The 19,672-nt window shown below is 40.9% G+C and overlaps 1 protein-coding gene across 1 annotated transcript in view; it reads left to right on the top strand.

Annotated features, from left to right (window-relative positions):
• ATP10A (ATPase phospholipid transporting 10A (putative)) overlaps nucleotides 1-19,672 on the top strand; it is a 150,366-nt gene that overhangs the window by 50,546 nt on the left and 80,148 nt on the right. The window contains exon 2 of the mRNA XM_063305006.1: nucleotides 16,565-16,769. Within this exon, the coding sequence (XP_063161076.1) occupies nucleotides 16,565-16,769 (205 nt within the window). The remainder of the gene's footprint in view (nucleotides 1-16,564; nucleotides 16,770-19,672) is intronic.

The raw sequence follows: 19,672 nt of genomic DNA, 5'->3' as shown, positions 1-19,672 counted from the left end.
TTTCAGCAGAGCTTCCAGACAAAGAACAGACTAGGGAGCAAGGCCTGCAATCTACTCCCGAAAACGTGCCAGTGAAAACTCTATGGGTTACGACAGATGGATTACCGAACTAGACTTTACTTTTTAAGGTTTTCCCTATTCCTGTGTTGCCATCAATAGGAAAATTTCCATGTAAATACTGGAATTACCAAGAGGATAATTAATGAAATCAAAAAGACTGCTACCACTCTGCCCCATTATGTAAACTGTACATGTGGGGAAGCTCAGGAGTGAGACTGTGACTTCTATTCATTCACTGTTGAATGCAGAATAGGTTTTTTGTACTGTGGATAGACAGTCCTATAGTCCTAATCAAGGTCAGTTCTGAGAAGAATCTATATTGAGGTAATTAAACCAGATGAAGATTTACAAAATACTGCATGTTACTGAGTCTGAGGAACTCTTCAATGGGTAATACGTTTTTTACAAAAACAGAAGGAAGGAAGGATGGGTGGTGTTGGAATCATGCCATCATCAGTTCCAGTTTTATATGGCCTATGGAAGTAGCATCTTCTTCTAGAAAGGGGCCAGTTAGACCACTGAACCAAGCTGGACTTAACTTCTCAATATAAACTCAAATGTGAGCTTTCAAGACAAGGGACATGCCCAACATCCCTTCACTTTGAGGCTTCACTTACTAACTACAGAATGTGTTTGCAGGCCCGCAACTAGGGTCTATGTCACCTGGGGCAAACATGGATTCTGTGCCCATTTTGGTGCCCTCCCAATGCTCATTTTGGTGCTCCCCCAGCACGGCGCCCGGGGCACATGCCCTACTTGCCCCCCCTAGTTGCGGCCCTGTGTGTTTGGGGACTAGTATTGAGAAACAATATTTTGAAAATATGCTTTATTTCATTGTAGCTATGGGATAGTTACAGAAATGGGCATGCCTATAAAACAAGGTACACATGCCCAGAAAGGCTTAAAATCAGAAACAAAATTCAGTGCCAAAGCATATTTGTTCTTCCCAAAGCTAAAGTTCAACTGCAGCTGCTAATACCATGATTGCATCTTAGGATAGGCAACATTTCCTTTTGCTTTGAACTACTGTAGCTTCTAACAGCCTGGCATTAGCCTACAAGGGTAGAATTCAGAGTTATTCTGCTTGGATTTTTAAAAAAACATTCAAGGACTGCATTAAAATTATAGCAATGTTCTATAGTATAAATATTGGAAGTTATTTTCCAATAGCATGTTCTTTTTCTTCTTTCTCCTCCTTTTTATCCTCACCACCACCACTATCCACAACCTGCTCAAGGCAGGGGCTCTATTTTAGTGCAATTAATTTCTTGGCAGACCTCCTTACTTCCCCCCCCCCCCCAAATCCTTCCAGGACTCTAGTGTTTTTTATGAGTGAACAACTGTGATGGCTCATCCAAGATAGGATAGTTAGTTTTGTAAATTGTAGCATAGCCCCCACAAAAGTAATAATTATCTGGACCCCTTTCAGTCAGGTTTCAGGCCAGGATATGGGACAGAAACGGCATTGGTCGCACTTATGGATGATCTCTGGTGGGAGCGGGATGGGGGTAGTGCATCCATCCTGGCTCTTCTTGACCTCTCAGCGGCTTTCAATATCATCGACCATGGTATCCTTTTGGGTCGGCTCAGGGACTTGCAGGTGGGCGGCATAGTTTTGTGCTGGTTCACCTCCTTCCTCCAGGGCCAGTCCCAGTCGGTGGTGATAGGCGGGGAAAGATCCGACCCTCGACCTCTCCTTTATGGGGTGCCGCAGGGCTCGGTCCTCTCTCCTCTCCTATTTAACATCTACATGAAACTGCTGGGCGAGATCATCCGTCACCACGGGATGAGGTATCATCAGTATGCCAATGATACTCAATTGTATATCTCCATCCCAGGTGAGGTAAGTGATGCTGTGACTGCCCTCTCTCAGTGCCTGGGGGCTGTAGGGATCTGGATGGGGAACAACAGGCTTCGGCTGAACCCTGGTAAGACGGAGTGGCTGTGGGTTAAGGGTTCCTCCATATCCGGGACTTTGTCATCTTTAGTTCTGAATGCACTGCCCCAGACAGATCCGGTGCGTAACCTGGGGGTCCTCATGGACTCACGGGTCCTGCTGGAAGAGCAGGTGGCAGTCGTGGCCAGAAGAGCCTTTGCACAGCTTCATGTTGTGCACCAGTTGTGCCCTTTCCTGGATTGGGAAGCCCTTCGGACGGTCACTCATGCCCTTGTTATCTCCCATATAGACTACTGCAATGCACTCTACATGGGGCTACCCTTGAAGAGTATCCGGAAGCTTCAGCTGGTCCAGAATGCGGCTGTGTGGGCTATTTTTGGCGCCCCTAGAAGGGCGCACATAACACCTTTGCTACGTGAGCTGCATTGGATACCAGTTTGCTTACGGGTCCAATTCAAGGTGTTGGTTATCACCTTTAAAGCCCTACATGGCATGGGACCGGGTTACCTGAGGGACCGCCTCTTCCCCGTATCATCAGCCCGTCCCACCCGCTCATGCAGAGAGGGCATGCTGCTGACCCCGTCAATAAGAGAATTCCATCTGGCAGGGTCCAGGAGGCGGGCCTTCTCGGCAGTAGCGCCCGCCCTTTGGAACATCTTGCCCCCGGAGGTAAGATTAGCCCCATCGCTTTTAGCCTTCCAGAGGAAGTTGAAGACCTGGCTCTGCCACCGGGCTTGGGGCAGGGAGGAGAATCGACATACTTGGGGTTGGCTGGTGCCTTGAAGTGCCCCTCCTACATGATGGTTGAAGAGATCATAGCCATCTGGATTTTATGAGCTGGGGTAGTTAAGAAATTGTTTTGGTTTTTAATGGGATTTTATTGGAATTTTACTGTGTTTTTATTGTATATTTATTCTGTGTTGTAAACTGCCCAGAGTCCCTCCGGTTGGAGGAGATGGACGGTGACAAATTTGATAAATAAATAAATAAATAATGAAAAAAGACAATAAATGCTTTACTTTATTTATTTTTTTTAAAAAGGAATCAACCAACTTTTGGGGATGAGGTTTTCTGAGCACAATGAAATCATCTGGCTTTACAAAAGGAAAATTAGCACTTTCAGAGACTCAGAAAGCAGCTGGAAAGAAGCATTTTATTCTACATATATCTAGTTGGCTTGATAGGTTAAAATGTAAATGAAAACTGATTTGCTTATATTTCTCCTAACTTTGCCTTTAGAAAGATAAAGCCTTTCTAAATACATATTCAGCGGGTTGTCAAAAAGGCAGGCTTCAACTGCCCTGATAGCTGCAGGAAAACTAACTCAAGAGTGGAAGGTGCAACAGATTTCTGACCTCTCTCAGTGCAATTTAATTTTTCAGAAGAAACAAGGTGGTTTGTTTTCCTGGACCCAATACTGTTGGAATTGATTGATGGATTAAAGATGTCAGGCATCTTAGGAAAAGCAACCATGTCATACTAGAGTTAAAGATAATGATGACAGGAAAAGCTGAGAAAAGTCAGCTTGGACTTTTCCAAGTCTCTCCCCTTGGACTTCAGCTTTTCATGAACACAGGCAAAGGGTGGGCTGCATAGCTTCACTTGAAATCATAATGGGTAAGCAAGCCCAAGAGGGATCATGGAAAAGAAATACTGAAAACATGGGCATAAGCAATTCCCATGGAAGGAAAAACGGAGAAAGCTTTATGACACCTGTGAGGAGAAAACGCAAGCACCCTGGTAAGATAAAAAACAAAAAAGGAGATTTACAAGAAATGGAAGCAAGGCCTGATATCTAACAAGATGTAACAAGATATTAGCTTAAGCCTGTGGGTCTGGAGTTAGAAAAGTTAAAGTTCAGAATTAGATGAGGCTGGCAAGGAATACCAAGTACTGTATATAGTAATATGAAGCCTTTTGTGCAGGGTACATCCAAAATAACAGTCAAGGAGGCTGTTGTTCAGTAGCATAGGGAAGATGGGAAAATCATAATGGAATATGGAGGAATTGTTTCTTAACTTTTTTTTACATCATTTTACATCAAGAAAGTGCATATCCTAACATGATTAAAGAAAGGGGAGGGGATGCAGTTCAGGACTGCTGAAGGCATAGAAAGAACCCATTTTGCTATCTTAAATAAATGCAGGTCTCCGGGATCAGATGAATTACATCGCAGGGTATTGAAGGAAGTGGCAGAAGTGATCTCAGAAATGCTAACTTGATAAGGTGTCTCATGATATTTTTGTGGACAAGAAGAATCAATACAGGTTAGAAGTTATTTCTGGGGGGCATGGGGGATTGCAACTTGGTTGAATAACTGGATGCAAATCATACTTGTAAATCCTTCTGCATCATCCTGCATTAAATATTGAGTGGATCCCCAGAGCTCTGTCATCAGCTGAATGTCCGTCATTGTCTTTATAAATGACCTAGAGGATGGGCTGGAAAGGGGTGGTTAACAACTTTGCACATGACACTAAGCTAGGGGTGATCATCTAGATTTTTAGATTCATGGGCATGCTTAAGCTATGACTCCAACCAATGAAAACTTTTTTTAAAATAATAAAATATCTTCTCAGTTTAATGTTGATTATTAGTAACCTTTGACTTATCTTTTGTTGGTTTTGCCTTTTCCATTGCAAGTCTTCATGGAATTAGCAACAGATTGTAAGTTTATTCATGAATCATACATTCAGAGTCTCTTTTAGCTTATGTTCGGATGAAGAAATACAGTATAATTGACATTATGTAAATTGCTTAGATTGTAACTTCCTTTACCCATTCTTTCCTTAAACATGCCACACCTCTTCTATCTGCCCAACTTCCCTCTTTTAACTACAGCCCTGGAATCTATTTCAGAGCATCTAGATTTATGTGACGATTATATTATAGCCTCTTCTCAGTGTTTATTCAAGAATATTTTTTGCTTTCTTAACTGAAATACACTATTATGGTGATAGGAATCCTTGGAGCATCAGCTGGGCTATTTCAAAGACATTTGTTGACTCAGAGGTCAAAGACTTTCCTTGGAAAGATTTCACAATTAGGAAAAAAATAACTGTTAAAAAATTAGATAAATAAACATAAAATAAAAATTCCCTTCTCACCCCTATGGGTGGTATGTGTCCTCCTCAATCTTGGGTCCTCTACCAGAGGTTCTGCACATTATCTTAGCTGTTCCTAGCACTGCACTCTTCTGGACAGAGAGCTCTGATATCGTTCCCAGGATCTGTTGGAGCGACTCTCCCAGCTTAGGAGTCACAGCCCCAAGTGCTCCTATCACCACTGGGACCACTTTGGCCTTTACTTTCCACATCCTCTCTAGTTCCTCCTTCAGGCCTTGGTACTTCTCCAGCTTCTCATACTCCTTCTTCCTGATGTTGTTGTCACTTGGCACTGCTACATCTATCACCACTGCTGTCTTCTGGTCCTTGTCTATTACCACAGTGTCCAGTTGTTTGCCCAGTACCTGCCTGTCCATCTGGATCTGGAAGTCCCACAGGATCTTAGCCCTATTATTCTCCACGACCTTCTGTGGAATCTCCCATCTGGACTTGGGAAGGTCTAGCCCATACAGTGTGCAGATGTTCCTGTATACAATGCCAGCAACTTGGTTGTGCCATTCATATATGCTTTACCTGCCTGTACCTTACACCCTGCCACTATGTGTTGGACTGTCTCTGAGGCCTCTCTGCACAGTGTGCACCTTGGGTCCTGTCTAGTATGGTAGACCCCTGCTTCTATGGATCTGGTGTTTAGTGCCTGTTCTTGTGCTGCTATGATCAGTGCCTCAGTGCTGTCTTTTAGTCCAGCCCTTTCTAGCCACTGGTAGGTTGGTTGGATGGATGGATTCATAATTAATATGAATAATTACTCTGTATTTGGAATACAATAGTGGGGTAATTTTATTTATTTATTTATTTTTCAAGTTTCTATCACCACCCATCTCTCCCGAAAAGGGGACTCTGGGTGGTTTACAATAAAATCACAATTAAAACATATAAATTACAATATAAATAGATCAGTAAAAAGATAAAATAGATATAAAATATAAAATCCAAGCAGTGCAGATCTTGTTTGTTGGGGAGAGATCTATGATACTAGCCACCCCCAAGATGATTTGGTGCCTCTTCCACCCCAAGCGAGGCGGCAGAACCAGGTTTTCAGGTTCTTCCAGAAGGCTGGGAGCGAATGGGCCTGTCTCACCTCCGGGGGCAGAATATTCCAGAGGGTGGGTGCCACTGCAGAGAAGGCCCGCCTCCTGGACCCCACCAGGTGGAATTCCCTTACCAGCGGGGTTTGTAGCATGCCATCTCTGCATGACCGACTTAAGAAAAGTTAGGGGAAAAGCTATACAATTACAATCAAATACTTATTTTGACATAAATACATGCTCCAGCTAGTAGGCCTATATGTCACATGGAAAAAAAGTGCTTTTAGTGCTTGGGGGTGTTACCAGGACATAATAGTTTCCCTAAATTTGAGATGAGCATTATATCCCCAGATCAGAGTTTAATTCAAGTTGGAGAAGAGTTACCTTTCTATCCAGCTCCCAATGTTCCCCCCATCCTAATTTATCATTCCTTCTCATCCCATCCCAATCTATCTTACTGCTTCTGGTGAAGACAAACAGGGAGAAAGAAGGAAAAGTAGAGATTTCTACACATCTTGTTCCTTAATGAAATGTCATTTCCCCAAAGATTACTGACAACAGCTGATAGAAAATTTCCCAGCCTGAAAGTGAGGCAAAATCACCTTCCTTTTTCTTTGCTATGATTTGTCCTCCTATCTGGAGCATTCAAGTTGGTTCTGGAACAGATGGATGTGTTTTAGAGGATGGTTGACAGAAAATGGGACGTTCATGTTGAATTCAGATTGCTTTGGAAATCATTCCAGCTATTATCTGATTTCAGTACCTAATAGCTTGGCTTACTGGGGGCCTGTCTGAGTCGATCCAGGCAAGCTCACTCATTCCCAGAAGCTTTTGGGAATAAGGAAAGAGGCTATTAAGAGGAAGGCTGTGATCACAGCCAGAAATGTATATTTAGAGAATAAGGGTTTTTTCTCTCTCCCATGTTTTACCAGAATCTATCCACTTCGTTGATTTAAACTTACAGAAAGTCAAATAGTTTCTATCATTGTAAGAACATACCTAAAATGCAAAGTGAGCAGTGTATTATGGAGTCAGGATGTAGATTACAGAACTGTGTGGATGTGTAAATCCTAAACTAATCTTCAGTTATAAAAAAAATGAGTAAACTTGAAAGTTAGGATTTTAATATAGATGCCTAATATGGAGTGAGCTTTGTGTGAGCTACCAATATTATAAGCTGTAGTATTTTTCACTGCTTGATTAATAATTGATTATTATTTTTCTATCTGCATTCAAATTAATTTCAAAGAATTTTGAGTTAATTTCCTTGAGTTAACACCTACCTTCTAATGACATTTTCATGAAAGAAAGTCTCATTTATTACAGGAAACAGACTTTCAATTAAGTGTGCTTCGGACTGCAGACTTGATGGTGTAGCTGTTTCTGACTCTTTCCTATATTATTTCAGGTTATCTGATTTGAATCCAAGATATGAAGTCTTTCAAGTAATGCCCTTATTGTTTTTAACAATTGCACCGCTCCCCATTGTCGTTCTTGAAACTTGCTTTTTGGGCTGCTGTTTTAATTTTGAAAGCCACTATCATCACTATTTATTTCCCTTGGGTGGAAGAACAAAGCATTTGGCCTGTGTTGAAATAAAAGCCATTTTGCTTCAAAACCTGTCAAACAGGCAGTGTATGGGTGGGTTCGGAAACTCACTTCCGTTTTTATTTTGAATAGTGTCAAGCATTCTCCGTGTCATTTAAGTGGAATATCAACCAGTAATATAAAATTTATAGCATCCTTTATTCTACCCACCTTCAGGTCCTGCTATGCTGCCTCATAGTGGTGCTGGTGATGGGTGTTTCCTGGGAGGGACAAGTGAAGAACATTGGCAGTGTATGTCTAGAGTATATATTTCCAACAGGGTCACCCAAAGTGTGAAGGTCATCCCAGTTGCTCAACTAATCAAGCAGGAATCTATATTCAGCCGCAGTGATATAGGAATATGCTGGAAGCAGATGATCATTTTAATTGCAACTGCAAAGGGGTCATTTCATATTGCATGGGAGAAGGTACTGTAAACTACTCCTGCATTTTACAAGAAAACCACATGGATAGAAAATATAAAATTATTGACAATTTAGTGCCAGATGATGAGTCCCTGAGATTGGACGGTTCTCATGCTACCAAGGAAGAACTGAAGATCTTTCCGAATACTAATGGTATTTATGACATGGCTGATTAAAAATTTCAGGACATCTAGTTTCTGATGTTGCTATGAAGGAAAAGAAAAGCTGAAGCTGCTTTTCTGTCTAAGACAGAATTAGAGCAGGAATATGGAATGTAAGAAGCATGAACATGAAGAAGTTCTGCCCAGTGAAAGATGAAATGAATCAACTACACAATGATTTTTAGGCATCAGCAAATTGAAATGGATTGAAATTGGACAATTTTAGTCAAAAGATCATACTGTTTGCTATTTAGGACATGAAAACAAAGAAGGAACAGTGTTGATTTTATAGTTAGGAAGGGCATAGCGAGAACAGTACTTGGGTGAGACGTAGTCAATTACAGAATAATTGATTTTTTTGATAACCTTTTAATATGGTAGTTATCCATATTTATACCTCAACTACTGATTCAGAGGAAGTTGACATCTTTTATGGACAAGTTCAATATAACATAGACAGAACATGCAGGTCAGTTATGCTGCTTGTGGTTGGAGACTGGAATGCCAAAGTAGGAAGTAATAGAGAAGAAACATTGTTGGATTATATAGCCTGGCATGCAAAAATTAAGCATGAGAACAACTTATCAATTTCTGCCACTCCATTCTAGGTTTATAACAAATCAATCCAGAATTCTTACGTGAGGCACCAATTACCAAACTTATATTGTCATATTTTGGACACATTATGCTACAATCCAGCTCCCTTGAGAAGTCTATAATGCTGGGAAAGATAAAAGAGGACAACCAGCAGTGAGGTGGACGGACTTATTTACAGTAGCATTGTGTGCATTGTTGAGAGACATCATCCTGAAAATGCTCTCTATATATGGTGGCTAAGAATCAACAGCAACTTGATGGCACATAATCAGTCAGGATGTTTTAAAATCATGTACACATTCCCAATGTTGGAGAGCACATTTCATTGGAATATAAAGGCCTTTCTTTATCAAGAGAAAATTGGACATAGCAACCATGAATTCGCAGCTCTTTAATTATAGCAGTAATAAGTAATATTAGGGACAGTAGGTTTCCTGAAGAGAAGTAAAGATTTAATTGTCAAGAAAGCTTTTAGACAAAGCACTTGTTTTTGGTTATGGAAATTGTTGCACGTTGCATTCAGTTGTAGAATATACAATTGCTCTGTATGTGTATGTGTGTTGCACTGATGCCATGCTTATACATTGCCTGGTTCCAATCAATTAAACAATGGTTGATAATTTTGTTGTCACTCTTTCTCTAGTGAATTGTGGAAGTTTTTCCTTCCACATTAGACTCAGTGCAATTTAGCTTTACATCCCAAACCTTAACTAGATAGTTGCTTCTCATTATAAGTTGATGAAAATAAGATAACTTTGCATTCTGATTTCAGAATGTGGCTTCTTTCAGTTTTGACCTATGCTAAGCTGTAGTTAAGTCTAAAAGTCTTCGCTTCGATAAGTCTAAAACAGCAATGAAAAAATCTTAATTCTTTATTAATCGTTGCCAGTGGGTAAATCTGGACCAGCCCAATATTCCTTTGATGTGTATGAGGGAGAAAATCTGTAATGTGTAGGTTCAGTTGAAACTCCACACTTCTAGTATAAATTTATGTTTACCACAGGTAATGAACTGGTTTTTTAAAAATTGCCTGTGAAATGCAGTGTTTTGACACATTGCCATTTAGAATCTGTACCATTTTCACTTTGTGTAAACATCTTTCTGCTGTAAAGGCTGGCTGATCATGACAGCTACTGAGTGTCATGATATAGAAAGTTAACATGGAGTAGATGCATAGACATCTGCAGCTAGCCACAGCAACAGGAATGGTGAATAGTGTGTGTCAATGTCACAGTGCAAACCCTGCCCTTTTAGACTTCCATCCCAACATTGGACATAAGGATAAAAATCATGGTGTTTGACTGTGATGTCACATTGCCCATTTAGCCCACCCCTCCAGTATGGATCATATTGTATGAAGAATGGCCCTATGCGTGTGATATTGAAAACAACTAAACATCCAAGGCAGGTCTTATAGCTGCTGAGAGCACATATTTTTTTATCCATATTGCAAAAGAACATGTTTGTGTGGCAGAATGTTTTAAACTTTTCCTTTGGGAATTGTTTTTAACCAACTTTTTCTCTTCCTAGAAGACATTTGCATTTTCTTATTTTTCTTAGCCGTAATTATGTTCCATCTCATTTCTGTTTTTTAAAGTTCATTTGTATGCATGTTTAGGCATTTCCATGTGCATTTCTCTTAAAATGTGTCTTTTATACTATTTTTTTCCTGATATTTATATTGCCTGTCTGGATATTTTTATATATTATTTCCTTTTGGTTCATAGTTTTGAGTTATGAACTGGATTTCAAAATTCAGGAAAGTGGATATCAGTATATAAAACATGTATGTATAAATTCAGTTGGTTAGAATTAGGTTGTTGTTAATTGCTGTCGAGTCATTTACGACTCATGGCGACCCTACGTATAACAGAATGAAATGCTGTTCGGTTGGTAAATTCCCTTTAAAAAGTTCTTTCCTGACTTTGAGGGACAAGAACTTTTATTATTCTGCCCAAGTCCTAACTTCTGAAAGAAAATGTGATCTTGGCCAGTAACAAAAACTAGAGCAAACATATTTTTGCAATCTTAAGATTAAAGGGTATTTCCTATTTTAACCAAGAGAAAAATATGTCTTGGGCATCCAAGGCTCTGTAAACTAAATGGTATTTCATAGTGCATTAAAATCCTTGAAGTATAAAATGTGCAAAAGTTCTATAGAGGAAATGAATTACTTAGCAAATTTGAAGGGAACATAAAAGACCTAAGAATATCATTTTTCCCCAACAGATCTTTGTCTGCATTTTTACCAGAATGCCCATGGTAACTCTAGCTTTGCGTTTTATGCCCAAGTGCATTTTTGACAGTGTATTTTTAGCTCAATCATCTCTATTTCATATTCAGGACTATTTGCACATTGTCCTTATAAGGAATTATATTAATTCAAAGTTGTTGAAGAAAGAATAGGAATGCAACTACTTTATGCTAGAACTTTAAAATAACTCTCAGGAAAATTCCGTTCTTCTAGGTATTTCATAAGGAAGTTGACCACAGAACTTTGCTTCTCCTTTAAAAATATGTGTGGCACTATTGCTAGAGTTCTAGTCTAAATTTCTCTGATCTATCTAGCTTGGATCAGCCTAAAGGTCAAACTACTGGCAGCAATTATACTCATCATGACTTACACATGATAATAATCTGATACTAACAATCCTGCTGATGTGTGGTGGCTGTTCTCAAACACTGTTCAGATGAGAAAAGTTTGGGTGATTGTTATGATAACCATTAGCCATATTCAAACACAGAAGCAGAAACGACAAAAAAAAATGTTCTAGTACAAGGAAGCTTCTACCTGTGGGATAAGGTTCTATTCATTCATCGTATGGAGAGAGAGAAAGAGTGTGTGTCATGGGCACCGTTGCGCTGATTGTGTCAGCGCAACGGCACACATAACAATACAATACAAGGAAACGGGGCCAAAGGATTAAAAGATATGCAACTGACTGACAAAGAAAGGTAACAGCTACCGGCAGCAAGGTAATGACTCCAGCCGGAAAAGCTGACAGAAAGATACAATGTTGCAAAGGGTGAAACTGACAAAGCTGTCAAAAGAAGCACGGAGGTTATCGCCCGGCTTAAAGTCATCACCGGCCGGAGGAAGAAGATTAAGAACACGCCCGGGGCACCAGCAGGGGCCCCGCGACCCCTCACCCACCGGCAACGGAACACTCGGGGCTCGGGGCTTACCCAATCCAAGGAGGGGGGAGCGCTGACCGGCGCGGGCTATTTAAATCCCGTACCGGCGCGCTCCCTCCACTCTCAGCTTTTCACTAGGCATGCATACTATGCTTGAATAAAACCGGAACCTGATTTCTCCAGAATTAGCTTCTGTGTCTTTTTGAGCAGCAGGCAGAGCCTGACAGTGTGTGGGTGAAAATATAAGCAGTGATGTAGAATAATATTATATGTAAACTATACAGACAGCAAGTTAAAGCTGAGAGGTATGAATTGATTCTTCAAATATTGCAAATATTTTACTGAATTTTTGAACTAATTTAGATTCCCCCCCCCCATGAATAAATTCTGCATCAGGTAAATCATGATATATCTTTCTTGTATAAATGTTTAATAACATTAGAGGTCTCCCCGGTTTTTGCACAATTCTGCTATTACACAGCAGCTTTTGTATATTATCTAGGATTGGTTGAAATCTTATTTAGCCACTTTCCCTGTTTCTGAGATTCAGTTACTGTTTATTAAACATATTCAGCTCTATTTCTGCAGTTATAAGGGCTAGAATCATCATCAGATGATGATGTTGATGACGCTGATGATGATTGAAAGCTGCAACTCCAAACAAATTAAATCCTGTTCTCAGTATCATATTCCATCCCTCCCACCCACCCTTTTTTTTTGGTTGAGAACAGCAGAATATACCTAAGTCTGAAATGTGTGACTTCTATTTCTTATTGAGAGAAACGCTCAAAGCAATTGCGGGAACCTGTTTTGTTGTTCTTCATAAGTGATTTGTGAATAAACTATATGCTTCTATGGAAATATGAACAGATAAATATATCCTGGAACTTTGCTGCCTTTTCTTACTGTTGCTGAACTACCGCTAACTGTAGGAATTTCTTTTCTGAGAGAGAACTGGCTTCTTGAATCTTAGCTATGTTTTAAGAAAATATGATTGTCAAGCTTAAAATAAAATTCTATTATTCTATTGCTTAACTTGGGTGAAATTTTCTCACAAGAGTTCAGTGTTCATCCTGACTTGCAATCGGTAGTATTTCAGTCACCGCAGCAGCACTTCACTTTGTATCCCTATGCTTCTCATCATGTAGTTTACAGATCAAATAGTGGTTTAATTTCTTTAGCAGAGGAATTTTTAAACTTAGAAATACATAAGAAATACAGAGCTTGTCCAAACCCAGTAATATATCAGCAATAGTCCTTTAATTTTCTTTGACTATTAAGCTGAGTCTGCTGATATCAGAATGCAAAAGGAATCAAAAAGGACTTTGGAATCTTTCAGAGTGAGTTTGATCCATCATCAAAAACATGGGGGAAATGTCAGTTGATAAAATGAGTGGCCTTGAATAACTGATTAAATAGGTGGCCTAGGAACTGCTTAGACACTGCCCATTCTGTGAGACATGTCACCTCAATCTCACAGTAGAAAAATATTCTGACTCTGGATTGGCTCAGCCCAGTCAGACAGTAATCAATATCTCCTAAGCCTGAAGGAGTCTAAAAGGGCTTCCTGCTTTCTTGAGTAAAACAAAAAAACAAGTCTACTTGAGATTTAGAGGTTGTGCTCCCTTTTTTATGGTTAATAACTATGGAGTATTGAATCATACACGCAGACCTTTTTTTTTTTTTTGAGTTCATACAAAACTGAACAATAAATTCACAGTATTTAGGTTTTCAGAACTTGATAACCTTAAATGAGTTGTGGTTCAGTGTTATACAAACACAGGTTCTGTGTCTGGTTTCATTTCTGTCTTCTGGTTCACTAACAGTGCCTTTAGATTGTTCTGACACAATAGCATTTAAGTTAATGTAATTGTCATATGATCTTTGGTTCTTGCATTTAATTTCTGTTTCATTGTTAACACTCATTCTTACAGCACCTCCCCATACTTGCTAATGTAGGATAATATTCATGCATGTGATGAAGTAGACTCTAAACCACAAGATTCTGAATTTTTTCCACCTTTCCTGCCATGCTTCCTTATTTCGATATTTCACTTTCCATTCCTCCCTTCTACCCCAGGTTATATGACGATTGATTGATTGATTGGGCTTATATGGCCTCCTTTCTCATATAATGACTCTAGGTGGCTGTCAGAACCAAGCTTGCCTCTGACTCAGAATTAGCTTCACTTTCTGAGTCAGAGGGGGAATTGGAAACTTGTCAGGCTGGAATCGGAGAAACAAAACTCCAGCATGAGTCAGCAGAGCGGGAAGAATCCACAACGCTGATTGGGTAAGATCTGGAGAAAGATTTGAATATGCCAATCAGTGTGTGCCAGAGACGGGCTGAAAAGAAGAAGGCAGCCCGACTGGCTACAGGAGACTCCAAGTGCGCCAAAGATCGGGATGAAAGGCAGATGCACAAAGAGCGAGCTGCCGGAGACAACCGATCCTCATAGCCTGCAGCTTCGGAAGAAGAGTGTCAGGCTCTGCCTGCGATCCAGTAAAGACACAGACGCTAGCATAGGCTTAGGTTCTGACTTTATTGAGGAATAGAGTGCATGCCCTTTAAAAAGCTGAGAGTGAGGGGAGTGCGCCGGCACAGGATTTAAATAGCCCGCGCCGGTCAGCGCTCCACCCCACCTTATTCCAGGTGCGTCCCACGAGTCCCACCGGTTCCGCCCCTGTCAGGTGAGGGGTTGTTAAGCCCCCCTGCGCCCCGGGCATCGCCTCGATTGCCTTCCTGAACGGTAATGAATCATTGCCAGGCGATCAGGCTCTTAATCCTTTGACAGCTCGGGCGCGCCTCTCTTGTTGTTTAGTCAATTGCTTGTTGGCAACTTTGTATCACTGTCTTCTGCGCCGCCGGTCTCAGTTGTTACTTAGTTTCCTGCACCTGTTGCTTTCCTTTGTGTTTCATAGTTGCCTTTGCCTTAATCCGCCAGGGACCCATTTCCCTGTATTGTCATGCAAGCCGTTGCAATATCACAAGCATCGCAACGGTGATCATGACAAAGAGTCCTTACTGGCGTCAGAGTCAAGGTCTATGGCCGAAGAGGAACCAGCGTTCGAGCTCCACTCCAAAGAGGAATCTCACATCTGTTATCATCAAGGAATCAGCATCAGCCATGCCCAGCAGCCTGTGCCTTGCTTCCAGCCATGAAACTCTGCGACTTCCTCAGCCGCGTGGACAAGCCTTGACGTTCTAGCACCACCATTTGCCTTCAGTCCAACGCACCTGGGCTTCGTATGCTCCATGGTGTTCGGGAATTTCACACCTATTGTGCTCAGGATCTGGGAGCCAGCTTAGTCCAGGGCTTCCAGCCAAGTCCAGCCAAGTTCCAAGGTCTGCTCTCAGTCTCCAGCCCAGAGTTCCAAGCCTAGTCTGGGGCTTTCAGTCGAGTCCAGTCTAGTTCCAAGTACCAAGCCTTGCTCCAAGTCTCCCATCCAGGGAATCCAATCTAGTCCGGGGCTTCCAGCCGAGTCCAGCCTTGCTCCAGTTTCCACCCTTGTCTTCAAGTCTTCAGTTCATAGTTCCCAGCCTAGTCCAGAACCCTCACCCGAGTCCAACCTTGCTCCGAGTTCGAGTCCTGCTCCAAGTCTTCAGTCTATCTCGGTCTGTTGTTCCTAGTCCTGTTTTCCAGGTCCAGTGAGTCAGATTACGCGTCAGTGTCGTTCCACTTGAGAACTGTCGTCTCCAGCCTTTGTGTTCCAGTTGAATCCAGTTGGGCCATTTGGGCTTGCTAACCAAATCTTCACATATCAAGGACTTAACTATTGTAAACAGTTATTTAATAAAGAATATTCTTTGAGAACCTGTCTGGTGCTTAGTCTGAACATGACAGCAGCTCACAACGATCCATTAAAAAAGGGATAGAAACAGAAGTACCCTTCCCACCAGGTACCAGACCAAACAGCCTCCCAGCTCAACCCCCATCCTAGCCCAAAGCTTGGAGGAAGAGTCTTCCATAAGGCAAAAATGGTAGGGATCCCTCAGACCTCAGGTGGGAGGCTGTTCTGAAGGGCTGGGACAGCCACCAAGAAGGCATGCCTCCAAGATCCCATCAGGTGGCAACATTTAAGGAAGGAAACCTGGAGCACACCCACCCTATCTGACCTAGTAGGACAGGCAGATACCCTCAGGGAGAGGCGGTCCTGCAAGTAACCTGGCCCTGTGACATGTAGAGCTTTAAAGGCGATGACCAGCACCTTGAATATACTCTTTGCTATGTATATTCTGGCTCTGGGCAGCATATACCTTACATTTCCTTCTCATAGATATAATCTGTGCATCATCTGCCTCTGATCCTATGCGAGTCATCTCCATAGTAATTGTTAAGTTTTGATCCCAGGGGTAATGATTGCTGTTTCTCACAGAAGCAGCTGCTGGTGAACAGTTTGTTCTGAGAACTTTATTCTTTGAGTACAAGATTTTTGGTGAACCAGCAGCTTCATTGCCACAAACATATATTAACTTATCCTGCCATTTTATTTCTTGGTGCTGTTCTCAGGAGTGATGTCACATTTTTATCCTAAATATTTCTTACAGGAATGAAAGTAAATACACCACAAGATACTGGAAAGAAGTAAAAGTTGGAGACTTCATCCAGCTTCGCTGTAATGAGATCATACCTGCAGACATATTGCTGCTTTGTTCAAGTGATCCTGATGGCTTGTGTCACATAGAAACTGCTAATCTGGATGGAGAAACCAACCTGAAACAGAGACAAGTTGTGAGAGGATTTTTGGAGCTGGTAAGTTAACATGTTTACTGTACTTTTTTAAAGTTTAAAGTAGGTCAGCTGTTCATTAATCCTATTTATGGGAGAGAACTTCTGTTTGTTCTGAAAAATAAAAGATGGATGCTCCATATTTTGATTTTCATGAAGATGTTGGTAGCTGCTAAGTGCGGAGCTCATCATAAAGGCTAAGTTTATAGCACCAAGTGCACTGGTATGACCAGTACACAAAAGAGAGGCCTTTGAATTCAATTTAGAAGTTATAGCTGATGCAAAAGGTGTGGCAAGAGTCCTGAAGAAGCATGGTGCTGTCAGCACATTACACCTATTCTACCTACCTACCTACCTATTTTACATGGCCTCCTATCTAACCAGTGGAATTCTAGTGGGTATTTTAAATGAGCTATTGGGCCAAACTCAATGGCCTTGTCTTAACATATAAAGCTCTATATAGCTTGGACCTTGGATATTTAATGGAGTGCCTTATCCCTTACACACTTGCCTTGCATGGTGAAGGTGAAGGTCTGTGTACGTGTTTGTTACAGGGCACCCAAGGGATGGAGGCTGCCATATAGGTATCCCAGTCATCCTGTTCACTGAATCAGATGAGTTTTCAGTCTGGACACAGCCAACTTGTTTCCTAAACCAAAAGCTAAAATCCATAGTGCTGTGTCATTGACTGCCTTTCTCTTGTGATTGTCACACTCCAGTTTTAAGGTATTAATCTTTGACATTTTGGATGGTTTTATTTATTTGTTTATTTGTCATATTTATATAGCTGACCATCTCACAGAGCGTGACAGTAAAAAATTGTTTCATCTTTTGTTGTCTTGTAACTTTTCAATTTTGTAGTGCATTATTGGTTTATTTTATTTTCTGCAGCTTTGAGATTACTTTTAGTGAAAAGCAGGCTTAAAATGGCAATAAGTAAATAAATCAATACACACACAGGCAGGGAAAATATGCTGCAGATATGCTGGAGAACTTTTTTTGTCTTTCTGTAGCAGCATTCCCCTTGAAATAATATTTGAGACCGCATGCTAATTGGGAAATGTGAAGTGAGCAGTGGGTGCTCACTCTGAATCAAAAGTGGTCAGGCACACCCATTCTTTTTTCTTATTATACCATCTATTTTCCCTTTCTAAAAGTTCTTCTCTTTCACCTGCATGCAGAAGGCTTTTGAAATCAGGCCAAGGATCAGATGTAGACTTAGCTTATAAACTGATCATCTGCTCAACCCAGGGCAGGAGGAATAAAACACAGTCATCACAAAACCTTATCCCTATTGAAAGAAGCTGTGGCCAAACAATTTTCACATGTCACCCACAGGGGATGACAAAGGAAGGAAACTTGTAGTTCAGGCATGAAATTTAATAAAGTTGTTCACTTTCCAAATCTATCATCTGTTAGTCATTACTCTTGCAACCATTACCAAAATCCTGTGGAGTGCTAATCTATTTCTATTTATTCAGAACAAAATCTCAGTAAATTAAATGGGCTTACTCCCAAGGAATCTGCATTGGATAATAGTCTCAATTCTTGACTATCTGCAATAGGTTTCCTTGAGACTGGTGTATCTTTTTATAGCTGAAGCAGTCTTTTCCTCTGAATTTAAATAAGATATACCCTTTTGATTTTATACAAGAGTAGTCAGCTGTGGCCCACCAGAATTGTTGAACCCTTGACTCCCATTAAGCCTGATGAGTGCCCATGCTATCTGGGCCTGATGGGAACTGGAGGCATACAGGGGGGCACAGATTCTCTCTCTCTCTCTCTCCTGAAATGAATCTAGTTCATTTCAGGTTGCAAACAAGCATGTTCCCTGAGAGGGAAGAGGGAAGCCTAGGTGCAGTAGGCAGCCTCCTCTAGAGATGAAAATTTTGGAAATCACAGAATCCTTTATTTAATGAATTTGTTTTTCATAGCAATTATCTTCTCTTATGACCCATGGTTTGGGAGTTACTGCGGTGGACAAATCGTGAATCCTAAATTAGTATTCATGTTCTATCAGTATCTTCCACAGGAAACAAACAAAATTTGCAGGTTAGATACCAAGAAGGAGTTGTCATACATGCCCCTTGAATGCATGATTTCAAATAATTTTGAAATGTAGGTTAAGAAAATCTAGCATCAAAATACATGGAAAAATACAGCAGTCATAAAATATGAGAAGCCATATTCTAGCCCCAAATATCTGCTACCTTATCTGATATGTTGCTATCACATGTCCATATGAGATCTTTGTCTTTGATTCTGATTTTGTAGCCAAGATTTATTATTATCTGATCATGAAACACTTCAGCTTGTGATAACACTTTCTAAGTGAAGATCTAATCTACAAAATGACAGTTCTGCTAATTTTGTTTAGTATGAGGATTTTCGTTACTTTAAAATAAATGACCTGTTAAAATTAATGCAGTCAATAAAATCAATATTTGAAAGCTGGGGTAGCATTAGAAAAGGTATTTCTGTCTTGTATGTGGTTATGGTTATTAAACAGGGATTTTAGTCTGTGAAGAAAATAAAAGGAGAGTCTCCATTTAGAGCAAGTATGCTTAGTCATATAGGGGGTGCGATGGCTCAGTGGTTAAGACGCCAAGCTTGTCAATCAGAAGGTTGCAAGTTCAGCAGTTCAAGACCCGAGCGCTGCGTGATGGAGCAAGCTCCCACACTCGCCCCATCTCTTGCCAACCTAGCAATTCGAAAGCATGCAAAAGCAAGTAGATAAATAGGTACCGCTTTGCGGGAAGGTAACAGCATTCAGTGACTGTCATGCTGGCCACGTGACTGCGGAAGTGTCTTCAGACAACACTGGCTCTTCAGCCATGAAACGGAGATGAGCACCGCCCCCTAATGTTGGACACGATTGTGCAAGGGAAACCTTTTTATGCTTAGTCATATGGTCTATCACATGTCAT

This window comes from Candoia aspera, chromosome 5, assembly GCF_035149785.1.
Source record: "Candoia aspera isolate rCanAsp1 chromosome 5, rCanAsp1.hap2, whole genome shotgun sequence".
NCBI classification, from domain to species: Eukaryota; Metazoa; Chordata; class Lepidosauria; order Squamata; family Boidae; genus Candoia; species Candoia aspera.
The sequence above is the reverse complement of the archived record's forward strand: the minus strand, read 5'-3'. Positions and strand labels throughout refer to the sequence as shown.